This window comes from Archocentrus centrarchus, chromosome 6 (genome assembly GCF_007364275.1).
Source record: "Archocentrus centrarchus isolate MPI-CPG fArcCen1 chromosome 6, fArcCen1, whole genome shotgun sequence".
In the NCBI taxonomy this organism is placed as follows: Eukaryota; Metazoa; Chordata; class Actinopteri; order Cichliformes; family Cichlidae; genus Archocentrus; species Archocentrus centrarchus.
The window spans coordinates 30,376,417-30,403,746 of NC_044351.1; the positions used below are offsets into that span (position 1 = coordinate 30,376,417).

Below are 27,330 nucleotides of genomic sequence, written 5' to 3' on the forward strand. Positions count from 1 at the left end.
TCTTTGTGCAAGAATACAAACTAACCGGCTTACACTACCTCTTGTCAGTTCTGCCTGTGGACAGATGGCTTGAGCGTGCTCCTCGGCCGGGACATGAGCAGTGAATCGATGCGGAGCGAGCTGGAGATCCTCCTGTCTATGGAGATTAAGCTCCGCCTCCTAGACCTGGAGAACGTTCCCATACCCGACAGCGCCCCGGCCGTCCCCAAACCTCCGAGCAACTTCAACTTCTGCTACGACTTCAGCCAGACTGAGCAGTAGAGCGTGCATGTGTGAATGTGTAAATATGTGTGTATGTCTGAAATAAGACGTGTGTGCGTGGTGTGATTTGACCTGTGCATAACTCTGACATTGGAATTTCTTTAGGATTTTTTTTTTTTTTTTTTTTTTAAAACATCCAAGTGAAACAAGGAACAGGAGAAAAGATGCGGGAAGTGACTCGGACCACATTAGTAGTTGTGGTGGGAGAAAATCAATACTGAATGGCTACTGTCCGTATTAATGATGCAGATGTTGATGCTCAGCATTCCTTCTTTCTGTTCCTCCCTGCACTGAAATCTTCACACATAGCTCAAAAAAAACAACAAAAAAAAACCACAGGTACTGGGAAAATGAAATTCTTTACTTTTATATAACCACTCAAATAATGGTACTTTACATTTGTTTTACAATCATTTTATATTTTTGAATATAAATATATGTCTAAATATGTATGAGGTATACTCCTGTGTGGAAAGGCTGTATTTCTGTTAAATTCTGGTATTTTTCTGTTGCGTTTCCTTTTATTTTTAATAACGGGCATTAACTGCAACACAGTGCTCTCTCACAATATGCTGTGTGTCATTTCATTTCCGCCATATGAAAGACAGCAGGTCTTCAATGTTGGACATTATTTTGCTTCATATACCTACAGGCACTTGTCTTTATATGGGTTTTAGCAGGACTGTGGAGAAGAGATGCTATAAAATTTCTATATGGCTGCATTAATAAGCAGTCATTTTTAAAAAATTCTTTCTTGCAAACAGGCAAATTTACCTCTGTCGCAATCATGGTACCAATTGCAAAATATGATCTTTGTGTTTGTCTGAAGTGCCTCGCATCAAATCTCATTTTAACTCTAAAACTGATTTTGATAACACGATGGAGGCACCGGGCTCTGTCACAGCATTACACTCACCAGGCATTCAGTGGCGACACCTGGAGGAGCTACTTAAGAACTGACGGACTGATTTTTGAGTGTTTTCAGCCTTTTCTTTAAGGAGATTTATTTCATTTCAACACAGCTGTCCTCCACAGTGCATCCTGACACACAAACCTCTGGGATAATGTTCACTTTGAATCATGTGCTTTGAGTGAATTCACATGAATAAAAAGTTTGATTTATACTGCAAAAAATCTGTTTAGTCAAACTTTGGTTTATCTTTAAAAAGCCACACTTTTGTACACTCATTGATTCTTTTAAAGTTTAGAATGAATTCTCCCTCAGTAGATTGTACAGTGTTACAGTTACAATATAAAGGGATATTATTTCTGTAGAGTGGTTGGCTAAGAAAACATTCTGTGAAATTTTTTTATTTGTCTACTTTTGATATGACTCCCTTTCTAAAAATTTGACACAGCATCATATTTAGAATCACATCAACTTCAGCAGTAAAAAAAAACCCAAAGCCATTAGCAATTAAAACCACGAGTTGCTTGATAATACAGTACATGGAAGCATGCTCACTGACAACTGTTCACAGAGTAGCCCACTTGCAGGATTTTTGCCATTTACCTTTATTTTAGTCTAAATTATAAAGTTGGGAAAAGCTCTTTCACTCCCTTGTTCCTGCTTTAGCAAGTGTCTCATCCTACATTGTTTTTAACAATATTACTGAGAAAAATTTTATTTTATTTCCAGCATGGGAAATAAAATAATGCTATTGGGGTTATTTGTTCATGGGAAATAAAGAAACTGGAGCATCATTGGCATCAGTAGTCTCCAACTCAATTTAAATGACATTTGTCCAGAATCATCAATTATATATTTATATAGTCAAGGATTGATGTTCTGCTTATGTTTATGTTCTTCCACCGTCTTATATTTCCTAACTGTTGGACATGTATTTTCTTTTGAGAAATACGTCTGAGAACCGTTTAAGGTGAATAAAAGCACCACAAGACGTTAAAAAAAATTTAAATATAACAAAACCCAATCTTTTGTTTCTACGACACTTTATATTAAATATTTCCTCTTACTGTGGTGCTTGTGTGTCACTGTCTTCACAATGTGACACCTTGAAATGCCTTCATTTGATGAACTCTGTACCCTCAGTGATGAAGCAAAACAATCATTACATCCAGTGATGCCAGCTCCACAGAAAGGAGCAAATATTTTTTTTAAATTACTTAAAACATGACATAATTTGGTCCCACTCTAAACTTAGCAATATTTTTTCTTGTACAAAACACTGAAATGTGCAAAAGCTCAACTCGGAGCAGGCTTTGGTCAGCAGACTTTATTCTTTTTAAAAGTTCGAGCAGTCAGTCAATCAGAGGGCGAGGGCATGATCAGCCCCACCTATCAATTTGTAGTGGATGTTCTCTAGGAAGGGCAGGTGTGACTGGAGGAGGTCCACCGTCGTTGTGGAGATGTTACTGCACCTTGAGATGTCGAGTGTCCTTAGACGCTTGCAGTGCTGGACCAGGAGGAACAGAGATCTGCAGGATTTAAATGCAAAGAGTTTAACAATTCACTTACAGTAGACTTTTTGATGAGCAGCAGCTTCTTGCAGGGTTTGTGTGCAAATCACCTATCAGTGATGTTATTACAGCAGGAGAGGTAGAGATGTTGCAGTCTGGGGAGATACGGTGCAGCCTGCGCCACTCCACAGTCACTGATACCTGGGCAGTGGCTGAGCGCCAGGCTAGTGAGACTGCGGCAATGCCAGGCTACCGATGCCAAGCTGGCGTCAGTGATCTCTGGCAGCATGGAGAGAGACAAACGGTGGAGTTCTGGGAAATGCACCACCTGAGAGGAGGAGAAAAAAAAAAAAAACATTCAAATATTTTACATTCGTGCTCCAAACTGAAACATCCAGCTGCCTGTCATTCTCCCACCTGAGTGATGCTGCTGTCAGTGAGTTTAGAGCAGGCAGAGAGGTCCAGTTCCTGCAGCCTGCTGAGAGCTAAAAGAGACGCTCCAGCCTGCTGTTTGAACTGCTCCAGGTCATTCTGAGTCACCAGCTTGGGTCGCTCCTCAAAAGGCAAGCGAGGAGGCTTGAAGAAGCCCATGTTGCCGAAAGTCCGGGTGAACCTGGGGCCCTTGTCTCCCTGTCAAAGAGAGAGGGAATTATAATAACAATATCTTCAACCATGTGGATAGAGCAGAACAAAACAGAAAGCTGTGGTTCTCACCGTCTCCTCGTCGGGCTCACAGTTGGTTGTTTGCACCATTCCCATCAGACCCCAGTCTGTAACTTCTTTACACCAGCCGAGCCGCAGCACTACCAGCTTCTGCAGGTAGGTGGCAATTGCGCACACAGACAGGTCAGTCACATTGATGCATGAGGTCAGGTCGAGCTCGCGGAGAGAATCCCCAAGCAGCTGGGCGAGAGAGAAAACTGCAAGATTCTAAAATGAAACGGATAAAGTAAAGTTTTTCTGTCTGTTTTTAAACCAAATGAAGCACGCTGACACAGACAGTGACTGACCCTAAAGTAAGTGCAGCTCTTGAGGTTGAGCGTCTCCAGCTGTGCTCTGGCAGCATTGGATCCCTTTAAGCATTTCACCATCTCTGTTCCACTGATGTGCAGACACTCAGACAGATCCAGAAAGCTCAGGGACGGCAACAAGAGCAGGTCAGAGAGGCCTGTTGGTAACATGAGGATGACATCATTAACATGCATTAAAATGGATCAAATGAGAAGATGATAAACTTAATCACAACTTGGACCCATATTAATTAATTGCTTTGGCCACATGGGGGCAGTGTGATGAGCTGTGAATGTGAAACTAATAGCTGAGCATAATAATAAACTTGCTTGCAATTCCATTCAATTAAAAAAAAAAACTGTTGATAAGTGCATTAGTACTTTATTCTTACCCCTATAGATGCTGATTTTAATTATTTCACTCATGGCCATTCCAATGTTAATATTAAAAATAGAAAAAAAGTTTATTTTAATTGTTTTCTTTGTTGTAAAATAACATGGCCTACTTGTAATACCTTTACAGCCCACCAGGGGGCTGCAGATCACACTGGGTTAGAATTTTTGATATATGTGCAAAAAACAACAAATGTACTAACGATACCTTTTTCTGTGATTCTCCAGTCCCGGGACAATGAGAGGTGGGTCAGTGACTTTAGGCCTCGCGCTATGGCCTCTAGAGACCTGCTGGTCAGCTCCGTGCAGCCACTGATGTCCAGTTTCTGGAGGCCTGGCTGATGCTTCACCAGAATTTCCACTGAGTAGTCCGTCAGCTCCTTACAGCCGTGCAGAACCAGTTCCTCTAAAATCAAACCCTGAACCTGGAACACAGAGGACAAAACAGATCTTAAATATCTGGTGAGCTATTAGTGGAGGTATTCTTGGTGAAAATTTGTCAAGAGTGCTCAATCAAAAAAATAAAAGCTCTTCTGCACAGCTTCCTGACCTGTGCAACAGTGCGCAGTGACTCAGGGGTGATGGAGGTTCTACTGAGGTCCAGAGCTATGAGGGTAGATTTCTGCTCTATTAACAACCTCCTCAAGTTCCTTAGTGACAGCAGAGCTGAAGAGTCCTCAACGGCTCCCACCGGGCACCCTCGATATGGGTCAAACTCAAAAGCGATGTGGCAGCCAGCCAGTGACAGCCGATGGAGACACGGGGTGCACCCTGTGAGCCGGTTGAAGGTGAGGTCAGACAGGTAGCGCAGGTCAGACAGGTCCAGCTCTTCCAGACCACTCAGCGCTGAGCGCACCTGGAGGCCGATTATTATTATTCACACATTTTTACTGTTTTTTGTTTTTGTTTTTTAAATGAAGGTCATATTTTAACCATTGTATTCAGCCCTATAAAATGTACTGTTTGAATTGTTATGATTTTCTATCGCCCATCTGCACCCACCTGCTGTCTGTGCTCCTCCCTGGAGAGGAATGCTCCAGACATGAAGAGGCTGTCCAGGCCTCTGAGATCCAACCTGCGGAGGGAGGTAAGGCGAGGGAGGAGGGCCAACAAGGAGGCCTCTGTTATACTGCTACCAGGCAGGGCCAAGCTCTCCAGTTTAGGGCCAAGGCAAAGGCCCACCTGAAGTGGAAGTCAGAAAGAAGAAATGATGAAATCAGGCATAAGTAGGAGCAAAGCAAATGTAATACAACTGCTATTTAAATCAACTATTGGGAATATGAGAGTGGACAATGCCTTCTTGGCCAAGTCTCTCTTGAGAAAAGGCATTTTAATCCTAATAAGACTTTTACCTGGATGAACAAGAATCATAAAAAAAAAAATCATAAAATAATAACACCTGCATGCCATAAAAAATGATATATGGTCACCGTGTGTGGTTTTATTACCACAAAAAAATTTTTAAATCAACATGCTGATCCTTATCTTGTCAGGCAAGCACTGCAGCGTGTGTTCAATGGGAAACTTAGTGCTTACACGTTCACACACAAAGGGATACATATTAATGTGATAAGAATGAAGCAATATCACAGTACTAAGCAACAACTGTGGCTGTTCTGAGCTTTGGGCCAAGGCGTGTATTTATGACTGCGTCACATGTTTGTGAGTGTGATGGGAAATTAAAATAATAAAGCTGTTATACAATTTAAACACTGAGGATAACGTGTGTGTTTCTGAGCTGACTTAAGTCCAGACAAAACTACTTAAAAGGAAAAAAGGTTTTCATAAGCCCTGGAGGTGTGGGAATTATGTGAACCTACCAGGAAGTGTGTGATCAACTCTTTGTGGGTTTGTGTAAAAATCATCACATGACATTTGGAATAGACTTTCATGACAAAATTAGCTACAAAAGGGGGACTGAATGTTGGGACTTCTTCAGCTTTTATAGCTGAACAAGTCCCAACATTCAGCCCCCCCCCCCGTATCTAATTTGGTTATGTAACTATATTCCACCTATAGCATCCATATGTGTTAAACAGGAACTGTTTTTAAATTCATCAGATTACTGCACCTCCAATAGCAGCGACTTGGAAATACTGAAGCCATCGAGCTGGCTGATTATCAGGTTGCATCGTGGCTTTCGACCCAGACCCCTGACCAGCTCCAGGGAGGAAGTTGAAGCAGGGAAACGGAAAGTGACATTCTTCTGCAAAAAACAAAAACAAAGACTGTGCACACTTGTCCGCAGTCACCTTTCAATTTGTTATGCAAATTCATGCAGCAGGTCTCTGTTCTGGCGTGGAGTGAAATACCTGAAAACCTGGGTCCTGGCTGGCAATGTACCAGCTGCGGCAGACTAGTGAGGCTTCCTTTCTGTCTGAAACGTGGAGAAAACTCAGGATGTAAACGATGATCTGCAGAATGAGACGCAAATTGAGCATTAGATTATATATCCAGGAAGAGATAAATCCAGACTAGGGTCACCTGAGAACATTTCATTAACTCAACTAGTCAATAACTGCCATTTGACAAGTACTGTGTGCCTGTTTGCCATTAGATTATTGTCACTGTAGTCTTACTGGCATGTAAGCACTGGGTTTCTATTAGCGGGAAAATGCACTCACCTCCAGTGGAAGCCCAGGTGCTTCTAGAGCGTCCTCCCCATCGCTGTCTTCCATCTCAGTCTCCTTCGATATTATAAACACCTCAAGACCATCTCCAGTGACTCAAGCTAGCCAAACAGTATCTGCCTGAGTTCATTTCATCGTCGCGAACTAACTTTAGCTTTTATGCTAATGTCTCTACAGTACAGAAAAACCGTCTCATTCTTATCCGTTAACTAATAATTACAATTACAAATGTCCTTTCATTGGAAGCTAATGAAGAACTGCGTTCCCGACTGTCGCTTCCGTGAAAGCCACTTTACATTTACGGTCCGTGCACGCTCCCGTCAGCAGTCCCCTTTCAGCGGGATCAGCTGACCGCAGAGAAGACGCTGAATGACGTCAGGGGGCGGGGTTTTGTGGGACGGTTTTTCCAGCGTGGCTGACACGCTTTGACCTAAATTAATGGAAAACATGTTGTTTACCCGCCATACAAACTACTGCATTTCTTCTCAGGCGATGGTTTGACAGAAGAAGTGGTTAGGTGTACGGTATTTAAATGAAAGGACATCGCTGCAAAGTGGTGGAGTTATTTAAATCCTTTAAAATGAGAAATGACACACTGTAAAAAATACTAAATCTCTCGCAGTGAAAATGTTTTGAAAATATAGCAAAAGTATTCAAAAAGTCTTCTCGTACAAAACTCCCCTGTTGTGTGAGGGAAAGTATCTGCAAATAATAACTGTTTATTGTGGAGATTAATTATTAAGAATTAATTTATTTTTGTATTTACTTGCAAAGATTCTGAGAACGGAAAGACCCCTATTACCCAGACCTATTATTCATTTCTCCAACAAATACTACATACTTACAATTTGTTAAAAGCACATTTTAAAATTATTGAAATAATCACAGAGAAGTGCATCAAATCCTCCAGTGAAGGTGGAGACATGAAATGTTTGCAATGCGTGATTTCCTGTTAATGGATAGTTTCAGTTAATGTACTGTTAGAGTTTAATTTAGAGAAACAAGTCTCAGGTTTTTATGCGTCTTATATGGTGATGTAGATAGTTACTAAAGATTAATAAGAATAAATAATACAATGTTGAACTGGAGTGGAAATAGAAAGTTTAATTTAAAAAAAAATTCCTCAAGTACAGGTATCTCAGATTTGTACATGATTTGAACTTGAATAAATGAACATCAACCACTGCAATATTTTACAAAAAGGAAAAAAAGTTAATCTAGTATGGTATTTATAGAAAACAACCCTGAGTGTGGTTAGCACTTAAACAACCAGAACTGACTGGTTTCACTTTCATCACCCATCTGTTGCTTCCTTTTCGGTTAATGTAGGTTAACTTCGGTTTGTGATTTCAGTTTATCCCCCCCCCCCCCCCCCCCCCCCTTTTTGACCTGTAAACCATGTCGAAAACAAAAAAAGAAAAAAAAAAAAAGATGCTAAGATATGCTGAAAATTTATTTATTTGAATCAAATTCACACAAAAAAACAAAGAAAGAAAAAAACAGGCCTTCATCCATGATAATTTCACGGCTGTAGTCCTGTTCGTACTGAAGAAATAAATTAGACTCCTTTCTACAGATTGTCTGGCAGTATGGTTAGCTGGTTTGTGGCCCTTCCTCAGGCTAAGATTAGTACATATATACACAAAAAGGATGATGTGTGATACATAATGCATTTACAGCACAAATTAAACATTTAACATTTCTAAAGGAAATGTATATCTTGTGACAACACAAACAGCACAATGATTTAACATTAGTGGCAAAATTAAATTTTTTGCAGTCTAAATAAATACAAAAACAAATATATTTACATTATTGTATAAAGGAAACATATAACAGTAGTAAAGTGTTAATTACATGCATCAATAAGCTACATTTTAGTCAACAGTGATGAACTGTTTGCTTTACAATGATATATATATATATATATATATATATATATATATACAGTATCAGGGTGTAAAATGTGTTGCTGTTAGGATAAGTTGCTATCATTATTATGTTACAATATGCAAATATCAGTAATATATGTTTTGATTCATGCATTGACCACTGTTTTGCTAATAACTTTATAACTACCCTATAGCTTTGTTCAAATCAAAAACAGTAGTCAGCGCACTACTCACACCAGCACAACGCAAAGTCAAACATATAAGGCATACTGCACTTTGAAGTTTACAAAAGAATTAGTAAACATCCAGCAAACAACAACAGCAAAAACATTCTCATTTTTTTATGTCGCAGATAAACAAGAAGTTTAGTTCTGTTGAACTTATTTACTCATCACAGCTACCATGAATTTTGTGATGTAAATTCAGTGTAGACAATGATAATGTGTCTCAACTCCAAAGGGGTTCGTAGATCCTGTTACATTAGTTAAACTAAAACACATAATTAAGACAGTCACAACATGTAGTGGATACAAAGTGTGTTAAGTGCATTAGGCTCTGATGTAGAAAATGGGCCATCAGTGCAACATGGTACAGGATGGAATACATTGCAGCTGTGATATTTAGTTGTCCAAATCAGCCTGACAACAATAAGCTAAAGGTTTTGCACAATAATCTCCTCTGACCTGTCCCATTGTACTCAGCAGGGTTTATTTAGTGATCATTGTCCTTATGTCCTTCATCAGCTTTATCTCACACTTTCTCAGGCTGAAGTGCAGACAGAAGCCCTCCTCCCTTCACCCCTTCAACTCTCTTTCACTCATCTTCTAGAAAATAATCACATCTTTTTTTCTATTCTCTTCCCACAATCATTTCCTTCATCATCACTGATAGCCTCCTTTGTGATTGTGCCACTGTGGCACAGTGATGCTGACTGTGGCATTGCAGAGTACCGGCACTGGGAAGCAGAGCGAAATGTTGCAGAGCTGGCAGAGATGGGTGATGGCGTGTCCATGTCTCTGTCAGGTTCCAAGCTGGAGGCAGGAGATGGAGGTGGGAGAGGGGAGGAGATGGATGGCTGAGAAGACAAGAGAACAGTTAATACATCTTCCATTTAAGGCACATCCTTTGTTTGGTTAGCTCAGGTTTTGGCCATGTTTACCTGTAAGGAGATGCTGGACTTGTTGGTCTTCTCTTTGACTTTTGCCAGAGCTCCTTTAAGTCCAGAGGATCTCTCAGTCATCTCAAGAGCTGCTTTCAACAGTTTGGGAGTCTCTGCCCTGACAGGAGCTGCTGGCACCTGAGGGGGCTCCTTAGTCTCTTCTTTTGGCTCAGGTTTCTTTCCTTTGTTAAGCATCTTCCTGTGTTTGAGACAAGAACAATCAGACTAACAATAACTGTAAATGTAGCTGTAAGCAGTGAAAAGGGGGGCAAGAAGTTCAGCAGGATGCAATAGCCATGGCAACCTGATCTCATCATGGGTGGCTGAAAGCACTGATTGGAAATACAGTGACTTTTTTGCTTATTGGAGATCAAGAGTCAGAAGAGGTTGCTGAGAAGAGATCTCACTCTTCACTGTTTTTCAGCTGACTGCAATAGAAACCGGTCTTGAACATCTAATAACCTATGTGGTAACTTTTGTGAGGCTTGGTCTGAAGCATGTCTGAGGATTAAACAAAAGAACTGGGTGATTGTCCCCAGTCAGTATGACAAGTTGCAGTTCTAGGCTCCAATGGGAAAGGAAGAAAGAATAAGATGTATAAGAAAAGAATATTGGTGTTAATGCAGCATCACTGCTTGACCCCCTGTTGTTAAATACATGCAGACAAAGCTGCTATGTAAGCCTGATTTTGAGCATCTGGCAATGAAGGGAATTCATACGGCACATATACAAGACAAATACAGGAGAAATTACAGTTATGACAATAATAATGACACCAATTGTTAATAATAACAAATCCCATTCATTTTCAACCTGGCTTTCTTGCGTAGCAATTTCTTGGACTCCGGGTAGTGGACCAGGATCTCATTCAGGTCTTTTTTGTCCAGGATGAATAGATTGGCAAAGCCATGAGCAATCACATTGGCTGTGCGCCTGTTACCTCCACCAACTGCAAGCAAACTGCCAAATAAATATCATTATGGTTAAAAAAAAAAAAAAAAAAGCATTTTCTGAGAGATAAGGCATTTAGATTTCAGGAAAGCAGAGGTACTTTATAAATGCTATAGCTCTGATTTTATGTATAGAAACACAATCTTCAAACATAATTTATCTTATGCTGCCAACTTTTTTCTGTCCATACGTTTTTTTGCATGTGTGAATGCCGTGTAAGATGCAAACTGTAATCTGTAACTTTGTTTAAAAGCATATTTAACCTTTAGTCTTCTTCACCTGATTTTGCCTTTTTTACCTGATTTCTCCAAAGACCGATCCTGCTCTGAGAGTGGCAAATACCGTCTTCCCATCAGGGCCTCCAACCACCTGCACTTCTCCTGCCTTTATGATGTACATCTCCCGACCCACCTCATCCTTAGACAAGCAAAATACCAGAACCAAATGATGAGAAAGAGATCAAAAGAAAAATATAATAAAACCTTTAAAAAACAAAACAAAACATTTTGACATTTCCCACAGCAGCAATTTCCTAATCTTGTGAACCTGTTTACCCATATGGCAATAAAACCTTCTGATTCTGATCATCAAAACATGGAGAAATGTACCTTTTTGCAGACATAATCCCCTGGGAGGTAGACGACAGAGCGCAGGCTTTTTAGCATGTCAAAAATCATCTGTCTGTCACAACCCTGTAACGAGGGAACGCAAAAAAAAAAAACTGCCTCGGCATCACTTCTGCAATCTCTGAGCTGACCAACTTTATGAAAAAACAGAATTTTGAGGAAAGGGTTTTCATTCACATGATATACTCACTGTTGTGCATCATGTGTTTAAGAAAACCAATCTCTCTCATGCACACCCTGCTATTGTTTCAATTTTTTTAAATGAATTCCTACCTGAAAAAGAGGGACTTTGCTCACAATGGAATAGTTGACATCTATCGCTATGTCCAAGCGCATTTTATCTGGCAGCTGAATCAGCAGCTCCTGCTCATCTGGATAGCAAAGGAAGAAGCAAAGAGTAAAGTATGATTGAAAGGTCAGACGTATAAGATACATGCAAATATATCATGTCCTCCTTACCCAGCATGCCTTGTGATTGCCAGGTGTAGTTATACCAGGTTTTGACACGGTTCTGGACATCTTTTGGGATGCGGTAGGAGGACATGTATTTAACAGTATTGTCCATGCAGCTGCGGTAGTAGGTTTGGCTTGCTGTGGCTGCACCAACAACATCACGCATCTGACAGACAAATGAGCAAAATGCATAATGAAGATTATTAGTATCCTGAAATAAACAGAAGGTTTTATTGTTAAATACAGTGCCGTGATAAAGTATTTGCCCCCTTCCTGATTTCTAAGTTTTCTGCATATTTGTCACACTGAAATGTTTCAGATCATCAAACCCGATTAAATACAAATGCATTGTTAAAATTATAATTTCATTTATTATTAACTGCAATCAACCATTTGTGATAACTGGCAGTGAGTCTTTTACATCGCTGTGGAGGAGATTTGGCCCACTCCTCTTTGGAGAATTGTTTTAATTCAGCCACACTGGAGGGTTTCCAAGCATCAGCAGCCTGTCTAAGTTCATGCCAAAGCATCTCAATCTGATTTGAGTCCATTCTTTGAACAGGCCAAGCTAAAACCTTCATTTTGGTTTCAGATCATTTCTCTGCTACACACCCCAAGGGCACTTGAGCTTCAGGATGCAAACTCATGGCTGGACATTCTCCTTGATTTTCTGATAGTGAGCAGAATTAATGGTTCCATTGATTACGCCAAGTCGTCCAGGTCCCGAAGCAGCAAAGCAGCCCCAGATCATCACACTGCCAAATCTCTGACTGTTGGTATGATGTTCTTTTTATGAAATGCTGTGTTAGTAAGTTAGTGGTTAGTTAGTAAGTTAGTGGTGGTAGTGGTAAATACTTGTTCACGGCACTGTACATGCAGAGGCACAGTCCATGTGTGGCACCTGGGTGTAGATAGAGGTAGAGAAATAGATGCCCCCCCATTTAATTTTTACTCTATAAAAAGGACACATTTGCTTGGGACAAATACTATTGCTCTTTTTGTTACTGTCAAATCATCTAAATGTGTGTTTTGGGTTGATATGTAGTTCCGCCAGCAGGGGGTGCTTGGTGCCTAACGCATTAGCAGCTGACGGCCAGAAGAAGAAGGCTAGTCAGTTGTAATGGCAGACTTTACAGCGAGTGCGCTCCGAGAGTAAACCTTTCTCTGTATTTCCACAGGTAAGCTGGTTGTAAACAACACTTAAATGATAGACAACAGTAGCAATAGATCATAAATGCCCAGTAGTGTCAAAGAGATCGAGCTAAAGAGTAGATCTTAAGGTTTGTGTCTGGTAGGATCAAATCGCCACACTGTTATTGTAGAATGGCGGATGCGCGTCCGTGGCGACCGCGGCGATTAATCAGACGAGTGTTTGTTTGTGAAAGCTAAAATGATGAGAGTAAACTGTCAAAGGAAGCAGATGTCTAGCACAGAAGCACGAGTGGCTGGCGAAGAGTATATTGGACAGAGTGAGTGTGTCAGGATAATGAGATGACATCAGAGCTAAGTGTAAAGCTAAGCTAAAGCACCAAGTGGGGGCTGTGTAGTAGTACAGACCCAGTTACTGAGTCGTGATTAAAGTCTATGGACTCTATATGCTTGTTATGTGTTTTAAAGCAAGGATTTATATTTTGTTTGTGTTTGCTAAAGTTTAACATGCCTGAAGTTTGTTTTAAGAAGAGTTAATACAATATAACAGTGTGTTTTGAGTTCTTAAAAGAATTTGTTTATTATGTGAATTTATAAAGTTATGTGTAAAACTGTGGCTACAGATACACCAGTATGGTGATCAGAGAGACTGTCTAGAAGTAATATGGTTTGTGTTTAACAGTATTACTGTAACATGTTATGCATAAGCAGCTGACGGCCAGAAGAAGAAGGCTAGTCAGTTGTAATGGCAGACTTTACAGCGAGTGCGCTCCGAGAGTAAACCTTTCTCTGTATTTCCACAGTGTCTGGAAAAAAATAAATATGTTGCACGGGATCTGACTAGGCCCATCATTTCCGTCTGTGCTACATATTTTGGCGAGCCACAGCCAGGAGGTGGCGCTAGTGAGTCACAACACCACCAGCCGCCCCTCCTTCCCAAGAGACGAACCTCCCTCAATCAGTCAAAGATGGAAAAGGTGCAACCTCTGCGAGACCAAGTGAGTGCAGCTTTGTGGCAGCTGGAGAGAGAGCCTCTCGTGGACGTCTGCAGGCGATTGAAATGTTCCGGCTTAGACAGCGGAGGCCTTCCCAGCCAAACCAAGAGGACACTCATCAAGATGGCAGAAGGCGTGTTTGATGAGATTGAGGAAGCTCAAGAAGTGGATGAAGTAGAACAGTTCTACACAGACATAGCCACATACATCCAGAGTTTAAGTGGAAATGAGTGTCAGTCATCTGAGAAACCCCTATCAGAGGAGTCTGTGCCAAAGAAAGACCCTGAGAATGTCAGGTTGTGCGCCACTCCACTGAAGACTACAGATTCTCCACCCAAAACCCAGCCAGAGCCAACACGAACTCTGCAAGAGGTAACCTTGAGGAGGGAGTTTAAAATCTGTGGGCAGATTGGAGAGCAGGGACAGAGGGATAAATTATCCTATCTCAGCTTATTCCGCCAAATTGAAATGGGGGTTGAGAGAGGACACTCAGAGGCTGAAGTAGTTGAAGCAGTAATCAGGGCTATTACCCCAGGAATGCCTCTAAGAGATATGCTGGAGATAAAGCGTGGGCTGACCCTCAGTAAAATGCTCACTATATTAAAGGGTCACTACAAGGTAGACAGTCCCACAGAACTTTACCATCAGCTCCTCAACATCTCCCAAGAGCCCAGAGAAACTGCCCTAAATTTTGTATTTCGTGCCATTGAGCTAAAAGATAAACTGTTATGGAAGGTAGCAAACGAAGAGACTGATGAACTGTACAGCAGAGCCACCATCCAGCGCAAGTTTCTACGTTCTATTGAAACCGGGTTGCTCAGTGATTCAATAAAGTATCAGTTACTTCCTCTTCTTCACAACATAAGCATAACAGATGAAGAACTGATAGAGAGAGTCAACGAAGCTTCAAAGTTGGAAGGTGAAAGACTTGAGAAACGTAAAAGGTCAACTGCAGCCAAGATTCCCAAGGTGCAAGAGCTCCAAACAGAATGCCAGGTCACTCCGACGTCCACTCAGAGCTCCACCGTGTCCAAAGATTCTCTTACTGCAGTGGCTGTGAAGACAGTTAAAGGGAAAGAGACTAAGTCGGACAGCCCGAACACACAGCAGATTATAGAAGAGCTGCGCAAAGAAATGAAACAGATGTTTGCGGCTGCTCTGGAAACCAGTTCACGCCCTATGCAACCAAAACAGCGAGAGAGAGGCTGTAGAAAGTGCAGAGAAGAAGGAAAAGGAGAAAACTGTTCGCACTGTTTCAAATGTGGGCGAGAGGGCCACTACTCTCGTGGATGCCGAACACCAAGACAGCCGTCGGGAAACGGAGAGGGACTGCTGAGATGGGACCATCAGTAGTCCAAAACCACGTGTCCCAAAACAAACAGTCGAGACCAGCACCAGCCCCGAAGGAGACACCTAGTGCCTCATCAGCAGTAACTGAAGTTCACTACCTTCCCCCCCGACGTCAGTCACGTTTGGTGAGTCTGGTAGGAAGAAGATGCATGGTGAACTGTTTCATGGACAATCATTCAGTCAAAGCATTGTGGGATACAGGTGCACAGTCCAGCATAGTGAATGACACCTGGCGGCGAAACAATCTTCCCCACACAGTTATTCGGCCCATTTCAGAACTGTTAGAGGATGAGACGCTGACAGTTTTTGCCGCTAATGACACGCCCATCCCCTACATTGGCTGGATAGAAGTCAATTTCAGACTAGATAATGACTCTTCCCAAGTAAATAATCTACAAGTCCCGATATTAGTATCAAGTGACCCAGCTGTAGCCAGTGACCCCATCATTGGCTATAATGTTATAGAGGCTATTGTCAACAAGAAAGATGGAAGTACAAAAGATGGAAGGAAACAGCTTGCACACAAAGTGAGTAAAGCCTTTGAAATAACTGTGAAAACGGCACACAACATGGTCAAGCTGGTACAGAACAGCAGCAAAGATTCAGAGACTGGTGTGGTACGTACAGGAGTCAAGAGAGTGCCCTTACCAGCTAACCAAGTCACAGTAGTCTACCTGCGGGCACATGTTAGTCCACAAGCCAGAGGTCAACACATGCTCTTCTCACCAGATATGCCAGACCCACCACCCGAGGGCATAATTTATCATGAGGTACTTCTACAAATCCCAGAGAGAAAAGTGCCATATGTGCCCATCCCAGTGACTAACACAACAAGCCACACCACCTACTTGGAGAGCCGTAAGGTGATTGGACACCTCGAGCCAGTTAAGACAGTCTATGCAGCAACCGTGGAGACAAAGGTAAATGAACTGACACAAGAACCCAAAAGCAGTGCAGCGCTCAAGTCACCTGAGCCAGAGAACGTGTATGGAAACAGGCCAGAGTCATGGGACCCACCTGTTGATCTCCAGCACCTAAGTCCAGGTCAGCAGGCAGCGGTAAGAGAGGTGCTGAGAGAGGAATGTGAGGCTTTTGCATTTGATAGCGATGAGGTGGGCCAGATACCATCTCTGAGGATGCACATCACCCTCCATGATCCAAGCCCAGTGCAAAAGACCTACATGTCTGTCCCAAAGCCCCTGCACAAAGAGGTGAAGGAGTATTTGCAAGACCTGCTTAACAAAGGCTGGATCACACCATCACGATCCCCCTACTCATCACCTGTGGTGTGTGTCCGGAAAAAGGATGGTAGTCTCCGCCTCTGCTGTGACTTCAGAGAGCTCAATCGCAAGTCAGTTCCAGACCGCCACCCGATACCCAGGATTCAGGACATGTTGGATGCGCTGGGTGGGAGCTCATGGTTCTCAGTTTTGGACCAAGGAAAGGCGTACCACCAGGGTTTCCTGGATGAGGAAAGCCGCCCGTTGACAGCCTTCATCACACCCTGGGGGCTTTATGAATGGGTGCGCATCCCTTTTGGGCTGAGCTCCGCACCTGCAGAGTTCCAGAGGAGCATGGAACATTGTTTGGCTGGCCTCAGAGACACTATCTGCCTCCCATACCTGGACGACAATCTTGTGCACAGCGATAGTTTCGAGAACCACCTAGAGCACATCCGCCTTGTCCTCCAGCGGTACAAGGAGCATGGTGTTAAGTTGACCCCGAAGAAGTGTGAACTGTTTAAGTCAAGTGTAAAGTTTCTGGGTCGGTTGGTAACAGGAGAAGGCTATACCATGGACCCAGCGGAGTTGGCTCCAGTAAGGGCTCTAAAGGAGAAGACACCTGCCACTGTTGGAGAAGTACGTCAGATGCTTGGTTTTCTGTCTTATTATAGACCCTTCATCCCCAACTTCTCTCGTGTGGCCCAGCCACTGTACAGCCTGCTTAGTCCGCCAGCCCCTGAAACCAACTCTACAGCCTCACCAGCAGATAAGCACAAAGGAGGAGAGAAGAAAAATAGAGGCCACTTACCTTCACGCACACCTGTCCAGTGGACCAGCTCCCACCAGGAAATACTGAGTCAGCTTGTAGACGTTCTTACACGGCCTCCTGTCCTCGGATACCCTGATTTCACCCAGCCCTTCGTGTTACACTGTGATGCTTCACAAGTTGGTTTGGGTGCTGTGTTATACCAGCGACAGGAAGGAAAAATGAGAGTGATAGGCTATGGCTCCCGCACCCTAAGTCCAGCAGAGAAAAAGTACCACCTGCACTCTGGCAAATTGGAGTTTTTGGCGCTGAAGTGGGCCATTTGTGAACGTTTCCGGGATTACTTGTATCATGCCCCATCCTTTGTGGTATACACAGACAACAACCCGCTGACGTATGTGCTCACTACTGCAAAACTCAATGCCACAGGCCACAGATGGGTTGCAGAGTTGGCTGATTATAACTTCACCATACGTTATCGTCCAGGCAAGACCAACACCGATGCAGATGGGCTGTCGCGGATGCCGCTGGACATAGACGACTACATGAGTCACTGCACAGTGGAGGTCAGTCAAGAAGTATTAAGTGCATCCATAGAAGTGGTGGCAATAGAAAAGAACGACCCCTGCCAAGGCATTGGAGTCGTCCAGGCCAGTGCTCTTGAGCTGGTAAAAGACCAGAACAGCAATCAGCCTTTTACCCCAGAACAGATCCGCAGAGCACAACAGGAAGATGAAGTCCTGGCAAGAGTCCTCTGGTACAAGTCCCAGAACCAAAGACCGAGGAGAATTGAGGTGAAAGCAGAACCACCTGCTGTAGCTACACTACTTAAGCAGTGGTTAAAGCTTCAGGTAGACCGAGATGGCATTCTGCGCCGGTATACTTCTCGTCGAGAGCAGTTGCTGATCCCCAAATCTTATCGTCCATTGGTCTTTAAGGAACTGCACCAAGAGATGGGCCACTTAGGAGTGGAAAGGACATTAGACCTCATTCGAGAAAGGTTCTACTGGCCTCAGATGAGTAAAGACGTGGAACACTTTGTCACCAAAGAATGCGAATGCCTCAAGAAGAAGAAGCCGAGTAAGCAGACCCGTGCACCTCTGACACCGATCCATACTACCTACCCATTCCAGCTTGTGTCTATAGACTTCCTGCACCTGGAAAAGTGCAAGAACGGATATGAGTACATATTGGTCATCATGGATCACTTCACGAGGTTTGCCCAGGCTTATGCTACAAAGAACAAGGCAGCTAAAACAGTCGCTGACAAGCTCTTCAACGACTTTGCGCTCAAGTTTGGTTTCCCAACCAAATTGCATCACGACTTGGGCAAAGAGTTTGACAACAAGCTGATGGCAAGGTTAAAGGAACTGTCTGGCATCCAGGGCTCACACACGACACCCTACCATCCACAGGGTAACGGTCAAGTGGAAAGATTCAACCGAACCCTATTGTCCATGCTACGTACCCTGGAGGACAAGGAAAAAGATGATTGGAAAGAGTCGCTAGCGAAAGTTGTACATGCGTACAATTGTACAAAGAGCGAGGCAACAGGCTACGCACCCTATCACCTGATCTTCGGACGTTCACCACGCTTGCCCATTGATCTGCTGTTTAGTCTAAAGAAGGATGAAAGTCATCTTGATTATGATGACTATGTGGACTGCTGGAAGAAGAGAATGCAGGAGGCATATGCAATTGCTGCCAGGACTGCTAATAAAGAGGCAGCTCGAGGAAAGGCCTATTATGACAAGAAAGTTCAAGGGAGAGATCTTCAACCCGGTGATAGAGTGCTCCTCCGGAACCTCACTCCTAGGGGTGGCCCAGGGAAGATCCAGTCCTACTGGGAGAACCACGTCTACAAAGTGAAGGAGAGGAAAGCTGATGACAATCCTGTCTACCAGATCAGTCCTGAAAACGGTAAAGGAAGAGATAAGGTAGTGCACAGGAACCTCCTGCTCCTGTGTGACTTCCTTCCCCTTGAAACAACGCCAGCGAAGACTGTTCATCTGCAGAGAGACTCTCAGACTGTTACAAGGAGAAGGTCACCACCAGCACATGGACCACAGCAGCAGCCAGAGGACAGCGACACTTCAGATGACGACTACAGTGGTACCTATCAGGGGTACCTCAGACCCGCTCCAGGGAGAACACAGAGGCACACTTCACTAAACCCCTTGGTGGAACCCTTCCAGCCTCAACGAAGTCATCAGGAAACAGCAGAGTTGCCACCGCAGAGTGACAAGGATGTATCCCTGCAGGTCGGAGTCCCTCAACAAAGTCGTCAGGAAGCAGAGGAGTTGCCACTGCAGAGTGACAAGGATGCATCCATGCAGATCGGAGTCCCTGAACCTGACCTTGACAGGTTGGGGAGTGGTGAGTCAGAGACAGATGTTCCAGCTGGAGTTGGAGGTGAGACAGAGACTGTAAGACAGCGGCCTCACCGGTCAAGACAACAGCCAACGATGCTGAGTTATGACACGTTAGGTCAGCCGACTTTGGTTCAAAGACACTGTAAGATAATTAAGACTCAGGCTATTGAGACAAGGGCCTTTTGGAGACCCTGGGCTGTTGGACTGTGTTAAAGACACTATTGACTTTGTGATTTGAACTGAAATGTCAGGAGACATTTAATTTTGTGGGGGAGAGTGTGGCACCTGGGTGTAGATAGAGGTAGAGAAATAGATGCCCCCCCATTTAATTTTTACTCTATAAAAAGGACACATTTGCTTGGGACAAATACTATTGCTCTTTTTGTTACTGTCAAATCATCTAAATGTGTGTTTTGGGTTGATATGTAGTTCCGCCAGCAGGGGGTGCTTGGTGCCTAACGCATTAGCAGCTGACGGCCAGAAGAAGAAGGCTAGTCAGTTGTAATGGCAGACTTTACAGCGAGTGCGCTCCGAGAGTAAACCTTTCTCTGTATTTCCACAGGTAAGCTGGTTGTAAACAACACTTAAATGATAGACAACAGTAGCAATAGATCATAAATGCCCAGTAGTGTCAAAGAGATCGAGCTAAAGAGTAGATCTTAAGGTTTGTGTCTGGTAGGATCAAATCGCCACACTGTTATTGTAGAATGGCGGATGCGCGTCCGTGGCGACCGCGGCGATTAATCAGACGAGTGTTTGTTTGTGAAAGCTAAAATGATGAGAGTAAACTGTCAAAGGAAGCAGATGTCTAGCACAGAAGCACGAGTGGCTGGCGAAGAGTATATTGGACAGAGTGAGTGTGTCAGGATAATGAGATGACATCAGAGCTAAGTGTAAAGCTAAGCTAAAGCACCAAGTGGGGGCTGTGTAGTAGTACAGACCCAGTTACTGAGTCGTGATTAAAGTCTATGGACTCTATATGCTTGTTATGTGTTTTAAAGCAAGGATTTATATTTTGTTTGTGTTTGCTAAAGTTTAACATGCCTGAAGTTTGTTTTAAGAAGAGTTAATACAATATAACAGTGTGTTTTGAGTTCTTAAAAGAATTTGTTATTATGTGAATTTATAAAGTTATGTGTAAAACTGTGGCTACAGATACACCAGTATGGTGATCAGAGAGACTGTCTAGAAGTAATATGGTTTGTGTTTAACAGTATTACTGTAACATGTTATGCATAAGCAGCTGACGGCCAGAAGAAGAAGGCTAGTCAGTTGTAATGGCAGACTTTACAGCGAGTGCGCTCCGAGAGTAAACCTTTCTCTGTATTTCCACAGTGTCTGGAAAAAAATAAATATGTTGCACGGGATCTGACTAGGCCCATCATTTCCGTCTGTGCTACACATGCCTACCTGCCCAATCATGATTGAAAAAGCAAAGACTCCAACAAAGTAGTTGATGAGTTGGAAGATGATCTCGAACAGGGTGGTGGGATCCGGCAGGCCCCCAATGGTAATCAGGGTCTTCACCGCGAAGTAGTAACAGCGAATGTAACTGAGGAGAGAAAAGGAAAGACGCCATTTAAAAGTGCTCTGATCTTCAAAACTAAAAACAGCGGCCATGCGCTTGTGTGTGTCAGCCCCACCTACCTGTTGCCCTCGCCGTTGTACACCCAATCAGTCGATCCAAGTCCTATGAAGTCAGAGGTCAAGTAGTAGAGGCAGGCATTACAGTGCAGACAGTAAAGCAGATAGCTGGTAGTACGGATCACCCTAAGAGACAGAAAACAATGCGTGAAATTAGTATCTAAAAGCAGCTTTGTTTAGCTGTGACACAGTAGCTTTCTCTGTCTCTTAAGCTTTATTAAAAAAGGGAATGAGGGCAACACAGTGAAAAATTTTTTGATCTTCATGTTTCCTGCCACTGCATTACTAACATATCACAACAGGAGCCAACAAATAGATACCGTGTGAAGCTGACCTGTAGATATAGGCTTTGGTCAAGATGGCCTCTAGGCGATCGTTAAACTCAAAGAAGGAGTGGATCTGAGGATATGGATAGAGAGGAGAACAATATTTGTTGAGTTTAGTTTCAGAAAGTATTTGAAATTGCAATATCTAAGTGACTAAAACTAAATCTGATGTAGAGCCTGGGAAATGAGCTTTTCATTTGTTATGGTGCCATACTTGGTACGCATATAGTTTTCAGTTGTGTGCGGTTCACTGAAATTAATACACACAAGTGTTGTTAGCGGTGATTGCCATTACTTTACCCGAGTCTAAATTATGTTGGTTGATTGGAGGAGAAAATGTTCAGTGCGGGGTATCAGGGTTTTACCTTCAGCAGCCGAGGTAAGCGAAGCAGAGGGTTGATGCCAGTTTTAAAGTAGAAGAGCTCTAGGGGAACAAGGCTGGCCACATCAAACTGAATATAAAAAGACATGACCTCCCTTCAGTGATTGATTTCACAGTTTGTATGCAAAGAAATACAGAATACACACACAATTTGACTTTTACCACACTTTAATATTTTACCTTGAAACGCTTGGTTTTCATGTAATTCTTTCTCATCTCCTTTTTGTCATACTGCAATGAAAGGAAAATGTAAAAAATTATACTCTTAAAGTACGCTAAGATCTCAGATTACTCAAATGTCGAATTCTTCCTTAGTTCCTCTCACCACTATGTCCCCTCCACGCACAAACTGCAGACGCGGCTGAAAAACAGTGATGTCCAGGATGTAAATGAGGTCACACAGGTAGTCGGTCAACAGCCAGTAGTAAATGTTGTCTGGGGTTTGGTAGGGGAAGGCCGAGCGCACTGGGATGAACCACACGTTCCAGTTCCAGGCCAGAGATACCAAAAACATCCACAGCACGTACATTAGGTCTGACAAGAGAAAGACAAAAATGGATGAAGGAGAGATGGAAATGGAGAAATTAGGGAATTAAAATATTAGGAGAATTGACAGTGTAGAGCAGGGCTCTTCAACTCCAGGTGTGTTGGATCAGGGACACATCTAAAACCTGCAGGACAGGGGCTCTCGAGGCCTGGAGTTGAACAGCCCTGGTGTAGAGTGTAAATCGGGAGAGACTGGAATGGCCACTAAGAAAGCACCAACTACCATCATACACTGTCCACCACATCAAAATAGCAGGATTTAAGTGTTATCTGAACAAAACATGCAGAAGAATAGTAACAACAGAGAAAGGCTCAAAAATCAAAATGAATGGGAAAGAAGGGGAAAAGGAATAAATGTCAGCTGATTAGGAGACAGTTTTCCCAAACCTCACAATACAAAATAATATTCTTGTTCTTTTGCTTTGAAGATAAAAAGTGTTTAATAAATGTGTGTGGGGTTGTTTTTCAGAAATATTTGTGTGGCTGAACCTCTGGGTGTTTGTGAGGTTTGAGCGAGTAAAGATTCCACTGTACAGCACAGTACTGAAGATGGCAGAGGGTGGCATATTCGGCTGGGTTCTCACTGGTGAAAGGGTCGATGCTGGCAGGGAAGTGGAATTGCATACAGGCTTGTATCCACCGAGGTGTTTTCACCTTGCAGCAATGGCTAGGCTGCTCCACCTCTGTCCCACTCTCCACTCCTCCTCCTGATGGACCTGCTTGCATCTCATTCTCTTCCCTGTCCAGTGGCTGAGCTCCAGGAGCAGGCTGAAGAGCTGGGGCCTGAGGAGGAGCTTAAGGAAGGAAGGGAATAGGAAGACAGAGCCTTCAAGATAGTATTCAGTTAAGCTTTAGTACCTTCTTAGATTGGTAAGAAAAAGTGCAGGTTTTTTTGTTTTTTAATATCAAGCAGCATATCATTAACTCCCAGCTTAAAGCACAAAAACAGAATTTGGTACAGACATATATAAAAAAAGGTTTATCCATCCACAAGTAGAGCACACTGTAAGCAGTGTTTTTTATCGACTTCATTCTCCAGTTTTGAATTGACTCTATTTGAAGTGGGTCGCTCTAACCCGGTACTGTGTGCTGCTATCTACCGACCCCCAAATACAATAAGGCCTTCATAACCAAGTTCTCTGACTTTTTAGCTGGAATCATGCTTAATTATGATCGTGTCCTTATTATTGGAGATTTTAATGTCCATGCGTGTTGTCCTAATAAACCATTGGTGAAGGACTTTTTAAATCTTATTGACTCTTTAAATTTGGTGCAATAAGTATCTGGTCCTACACACAAACTTGGACACACACTGGATCTTGTTCTCTCTCATGGTCTTCCTGTGTTAATAAACCAGGAGATTTGCAGCACTGCCTTTTCCGATCACATGCCTGTGTTGTTTGAAGTTGGGTTGTCTCGTACCACAGTCAAAACTTGCGCCCTTGTTCGGCACTGTCGGATCTTCAGCCCTTCCACTGTTGATCAATTCTCTGCTGTTTTCGACCAGTTCTGTACTCCCCCTGACTCTATTTCCTCTGATCTGGAGAAGCTCAGTGTCTGGTTTAATTCCTCCTGTTAAACCATCTTGGACTCTGTGGCGCCACTAAAATCTAAACAGCCCAAAGCTATATCTGAGCCCTGGTTCAATGATAGAACTTGTGCAGTCAGACGGGAGTGTCGCAGAGCTGAACGCAAATGGAAGAAAGACAGGCTGCAGGTGTCACGTCAAATCGTAAAGGCCTGTTGCGCTATTATCAAAACACTGTTAAAGAGGCTAAAAGAGAATACTTGTCAAATATCATTGCATCCAACTCCCATAACCCATGCCTGTTATTTAAAACTATCAACTCTGTCCTGAATGATTCACAGACCTTTCACTGCTACGCTGTTGACAGCCAAATCTATGTGCCATTAAAGAAGAAGGATGGATTCCAAATTAAATCTCTTCTTGCATGTCTTGATGAAATCAAAGCTCGGATGGCCCTAAATTTTCTACATTTTAACGAAAAAAACTGTAGTGTTGGTGCTTAGACCCAGTAGCTCTTGTGAGCCTCCTCCCCAGGTTGACTTGGGCCCTTTGGCCTCATATGTTAAGCCCATAATTACAAATCTGGGATTTATAATGGACAGTGATTTTAAATTGGATAGTCAAATGGGTGCAGAAGTCAAGTCTAGCTTTTTTCACTTAAGGCGATTGACGAAGGTAAAACCTATCCTTTCTAGGCAGCATCTAGAAACAGTGATATGTGCCTTTATTACATCTTGGCTTGATTACTGTAACGCCCTCTATGTTGGAGTCAGCCAGTCTTCTCTTTCACGTCTCCAGTTGGTTCAAAATGCTGCTGCACGTCTTCTGACTGGAACACGTGAAAGACAGCATATTACACCTGTCCTTGCTTCACTCCACTGGCTGCCTGTGCACTTTAGAATCCATTTTAAGGTCTTTGTATTTGTTTTTAAATGCTTAAATGGTCTTGCTCCACCTTACCTTTCTGAACTGCTTTGTCCCTACACTCCTGTCCGAGATCTCAGGTCATCTGATCAGATGCTCTTACGTATACCGAGATCTAAGCGGAAGTTCAGAGGGGACCGAGCTTTTTCCGTTGTTGCCCCTAAGTTGTGGAATGAACTGCCTTTGCATGTTAGACAATCGCCTTCACTGTCTATTTTTAAAACTCATCTTAAAACTTATTCATACTGTCTGGCCTTCAATCCAGCATGAGACATTGATCTTACCTGTTTTAATGTATTACAGTTTTTATTTATTTTTAATTGATTGCTTTTTTTCTCTTAATATTTTTATTTACTTGGTGTACAGCACTTTGTATTTGCTGTGGCTTTTTAAAGTGCTTGATAAATAAAGCTTGATGATGATGATGATGATGATGATGATGAACAGTCTACACTACAGCTGTTTACAGGCTGCTACAGATGACATGTCACGCTTTAGCACAGTAAAAGTACACTGACCACATTCTCACACTAAATGTATGCTATAAAAATAGATGGATATGTAGCTGGAAGCAGTCTTGCCAAAAAAAAAAAAAAAAATCAACAAACCGATATAATCAGTGAAGCTGAAACTTTTTTTAAGGCTCAGCACCTCTTGTCAGAGACGTTTTGTGGTGCCCATGTGAATAAAGACCTCTTAGCTAAAAATAACACATTGATTTATCTGATCATCTTTTTAACTTTCTGACTGCTGTGTGACTTATTTAAAGCGCTTACTTTGGGAAGAGCTTAACTTAAATGTGGAACCGAAGCATTCACTCTGGGATGAATGAGGGACGCTGTGGGTACACCTATAGGGATGACCGAGGAGTGGGTGGCAGAAGCTGCTACTGCTTCTACTCACCTGTATGTCATCGTCACTGGGCAGTCTCAGGTTTTCAGAGTTTTGTGTCATTTTTATCAGTCCAATTTGGGGATGTGAGTGACTGCTTTCATGGCTGGGCAAAGCTGATTCTTTCAACCTGGAAATGAATTGTATTGTAACACCCACCCACACATGCTAATGCTACTGTCTACATAAATTTATATGTACTGGTAAATGTTTTTGACTTGTTTTGATTCTCATACTCATTTCAGTTCAGTGCATGTGAATAGACAGGAGAGAAAAAGAAAGAGAGACTCTCACTCACAGGTGATGATGCTGTCTTCATCTGAGCTGTCTGGGTCGATGAGTTTCTCCTTGGCCTTCTCCGTTCTCTCTTTAAACATCCTGACTAGCTCCTGAAGTCGCTCATTGACCACCGTGCTGGTCTGACTGGCAGAAGATGCTGGACGTTCTTTTAGACTTGGAAATAAAGCCATAAATATATTCGGATCATGCTGAATTTTCTCATTCTAAATGTAATTTGTTTAACTTGGTGCGCGCATGCTCACACATCATCTGTGCTGTGCAGGCTGGACTGACTGGGCCAGGCTCTGACAGGGATGCTTCCTTCTTCATCATCATCCTCACTTTCAGAATGAAGCCTCCTTCTGTCAAAGTCAGGCAGACAGAATAACAACACTGGTTTAACTTTAAGACAGTGCTGCACTAGTCAGATTATTATTTCTTTTCCATTTCACATAATATGTGGTTTCACTGCACAGTATGGAAAAAATAAAGATTACATTTTTCTCATAAATACTGGCAAAAAAAAAAAAATTATAAGAAAAGAAATAAAAACTACATGCAGCTATCCATCTAAATTACTGAGGATGGATGGATGGAAGTGACCGAGCAGTCAGATGGGAAAGTGCATGGATAAAGTGAATGGTGATAAAATACTGAGCCAGGCAGCACAACAATTGGATGAAGAAGTAGAAGGACACCAGCAAGGGTTGGATATCTTACATCTTTGTCCAGATAGTCCTACGGTTCCTTCCACTACTGTCAAACAGTGGAACGGGGTTTCAAATAAGTGAGCATTTAAGAGAAGGAGGGCAGGGAGAAAGAGGGTATTTGTATACAACGGGAAAACATGTTAATCCAGGAAACAGATAATAAGGATAGCTAAATCATCTACAGTACTGACACAGTGATGATACAAGTGCAGGATTGTGATGCATTTGTTTATTGACTTTGCTACGTTATGACAACAACCATACAGTAGCCAAAAGCAAAAGCAAAAAAAAAAATGAAACAGTACCGTCACACTTTACAACAGAACATCACAAAACACAGCAACACAAAACAAAAAACACTCTTTCCAAACAATGTTATGTTCAAGTAGTTCATAAAGCAAATTGCTTGTGTTCTGCATAAACTGTAAGTGCCTGGTTCCATGTGTGCG

The 27,330-nt window shown here is 42.6% G+C and overlaps 3 protein-coding genes across 7 annotated transcripts in view; 1 reads left to right on the forward strand and 2 right to left on the reverse strand.

Annotated features, from left to right (window-relative positions):
- Positions 1–1,375, forward strand: part of elmo3 (engulfment and cell motility 3) — a 28,298-nt gene extending 26,923 nt beyond the window's left edge. For 3 of the 4 annotated variants that reach the window (XM_030731186.1, XM_030731187.1, XM_030731188.1), the window contains exon 21: positions 49–1,375. In XM_030731186.1, coding sequence (XP_030587046.1) covers positions 49–261 — 213 coding nt within the window. In that variant the 3' untranslated portion in view covers positions 262–1,375. The remainder of the gene's footprint in view (positions 1–48) is intronic. The other variant, XM_030731189.1, reaches the window with a different exon arrangement.
- Positions 1,376–1,865: 490 nt separating this feature from the next.
- fbxl9 (F-box and leucine rich repeat protein) lies at positions 1,866–7,058 on the reverse strand. 2 transcript variants are annotated; one of them, XM_030731190.1, is made up of 11 exons: positions 6,710–7,058; positions 6,398–6,499; positions 6,157–6,291; positions 5,088–5,267; positions 4,636–4,941; positions 4,294–4,510; positions 3,693–3,850; positions 3,397–3,612; positions 3,100–3,312; positions 2,793–3,010; positions 1,866–2,700 (listed from the first exon to the last, which is right to left on the reverse strand). In XM_030731190.1, the coding sequence occupies exons 1-11, from the start codon at positions 6,761–6,763 to the stop codon at positions 2,532–2,534; spliced, it is 1,968 nt and encodes a 655-aa protein (XP_030587050.1). In that variant the 5' UTR covers positions 6,764–7,058; the 3' UTR covers positions 1,866–2,531. The 2 variants fall into 2 exon arrangements, with proteins under 2 accessions (XP_030587050.1, XP_030587051.1); XM_030731191.1 differs by having other exon boundaries at positions 6,398–6,462; positions 6,710–6,728.
- Positions 7,059–8,155: 1,097 nt separating this feature from the next.
- LOC115781757 (cyclic nucleotide-gated cation channel beta-1) overlaps positions 8,156–27,330 on the reverse strand; it is a 34,308-nt gene continuing 15,133 nt past the window's right edge. The window contains 17 exon segments of the mRNA XM_030731600.1: positions 8,156–9,682; positions 9,767–9,965; positions 10,580–10,726; positions 11,016–11,134; positions 11,326–11,409; positions 11,617–11,714; positions 11,803–11,962; positions 21,062–21,203; positions 21,299–21,421; positions 21,630–21,694; positions 21,987–22,073; positions 22,184–22,234; positions 22,329–22,537; positions 23,134–23,343; positions 26,191–26,345; positions 26,435–26,533; positions 26,892–26,927. Of these exon segments, the coding sequence (XP_030587460.1) occupies positions 9,443–9,682; positions 9,767–9,965; positions 10,580–10,726; positions 11,016–11,134; positions 11,326–11,409; positions 11,617–11,714; positions 11,803–11,962; positions 21,062–21,203; positions 21,299–21,421; positions 21,630–21,694; positions 21,987–22,073; positions 22,184–22,234; positions 22,329–22,537; positions 23,134–23,343; positions 26,191–26,345; positions 26,435–26,533; positions 26,892–26,927 (2,224 nt within the window). The 3' untranslated portion in view covers positions 8,156–9,442.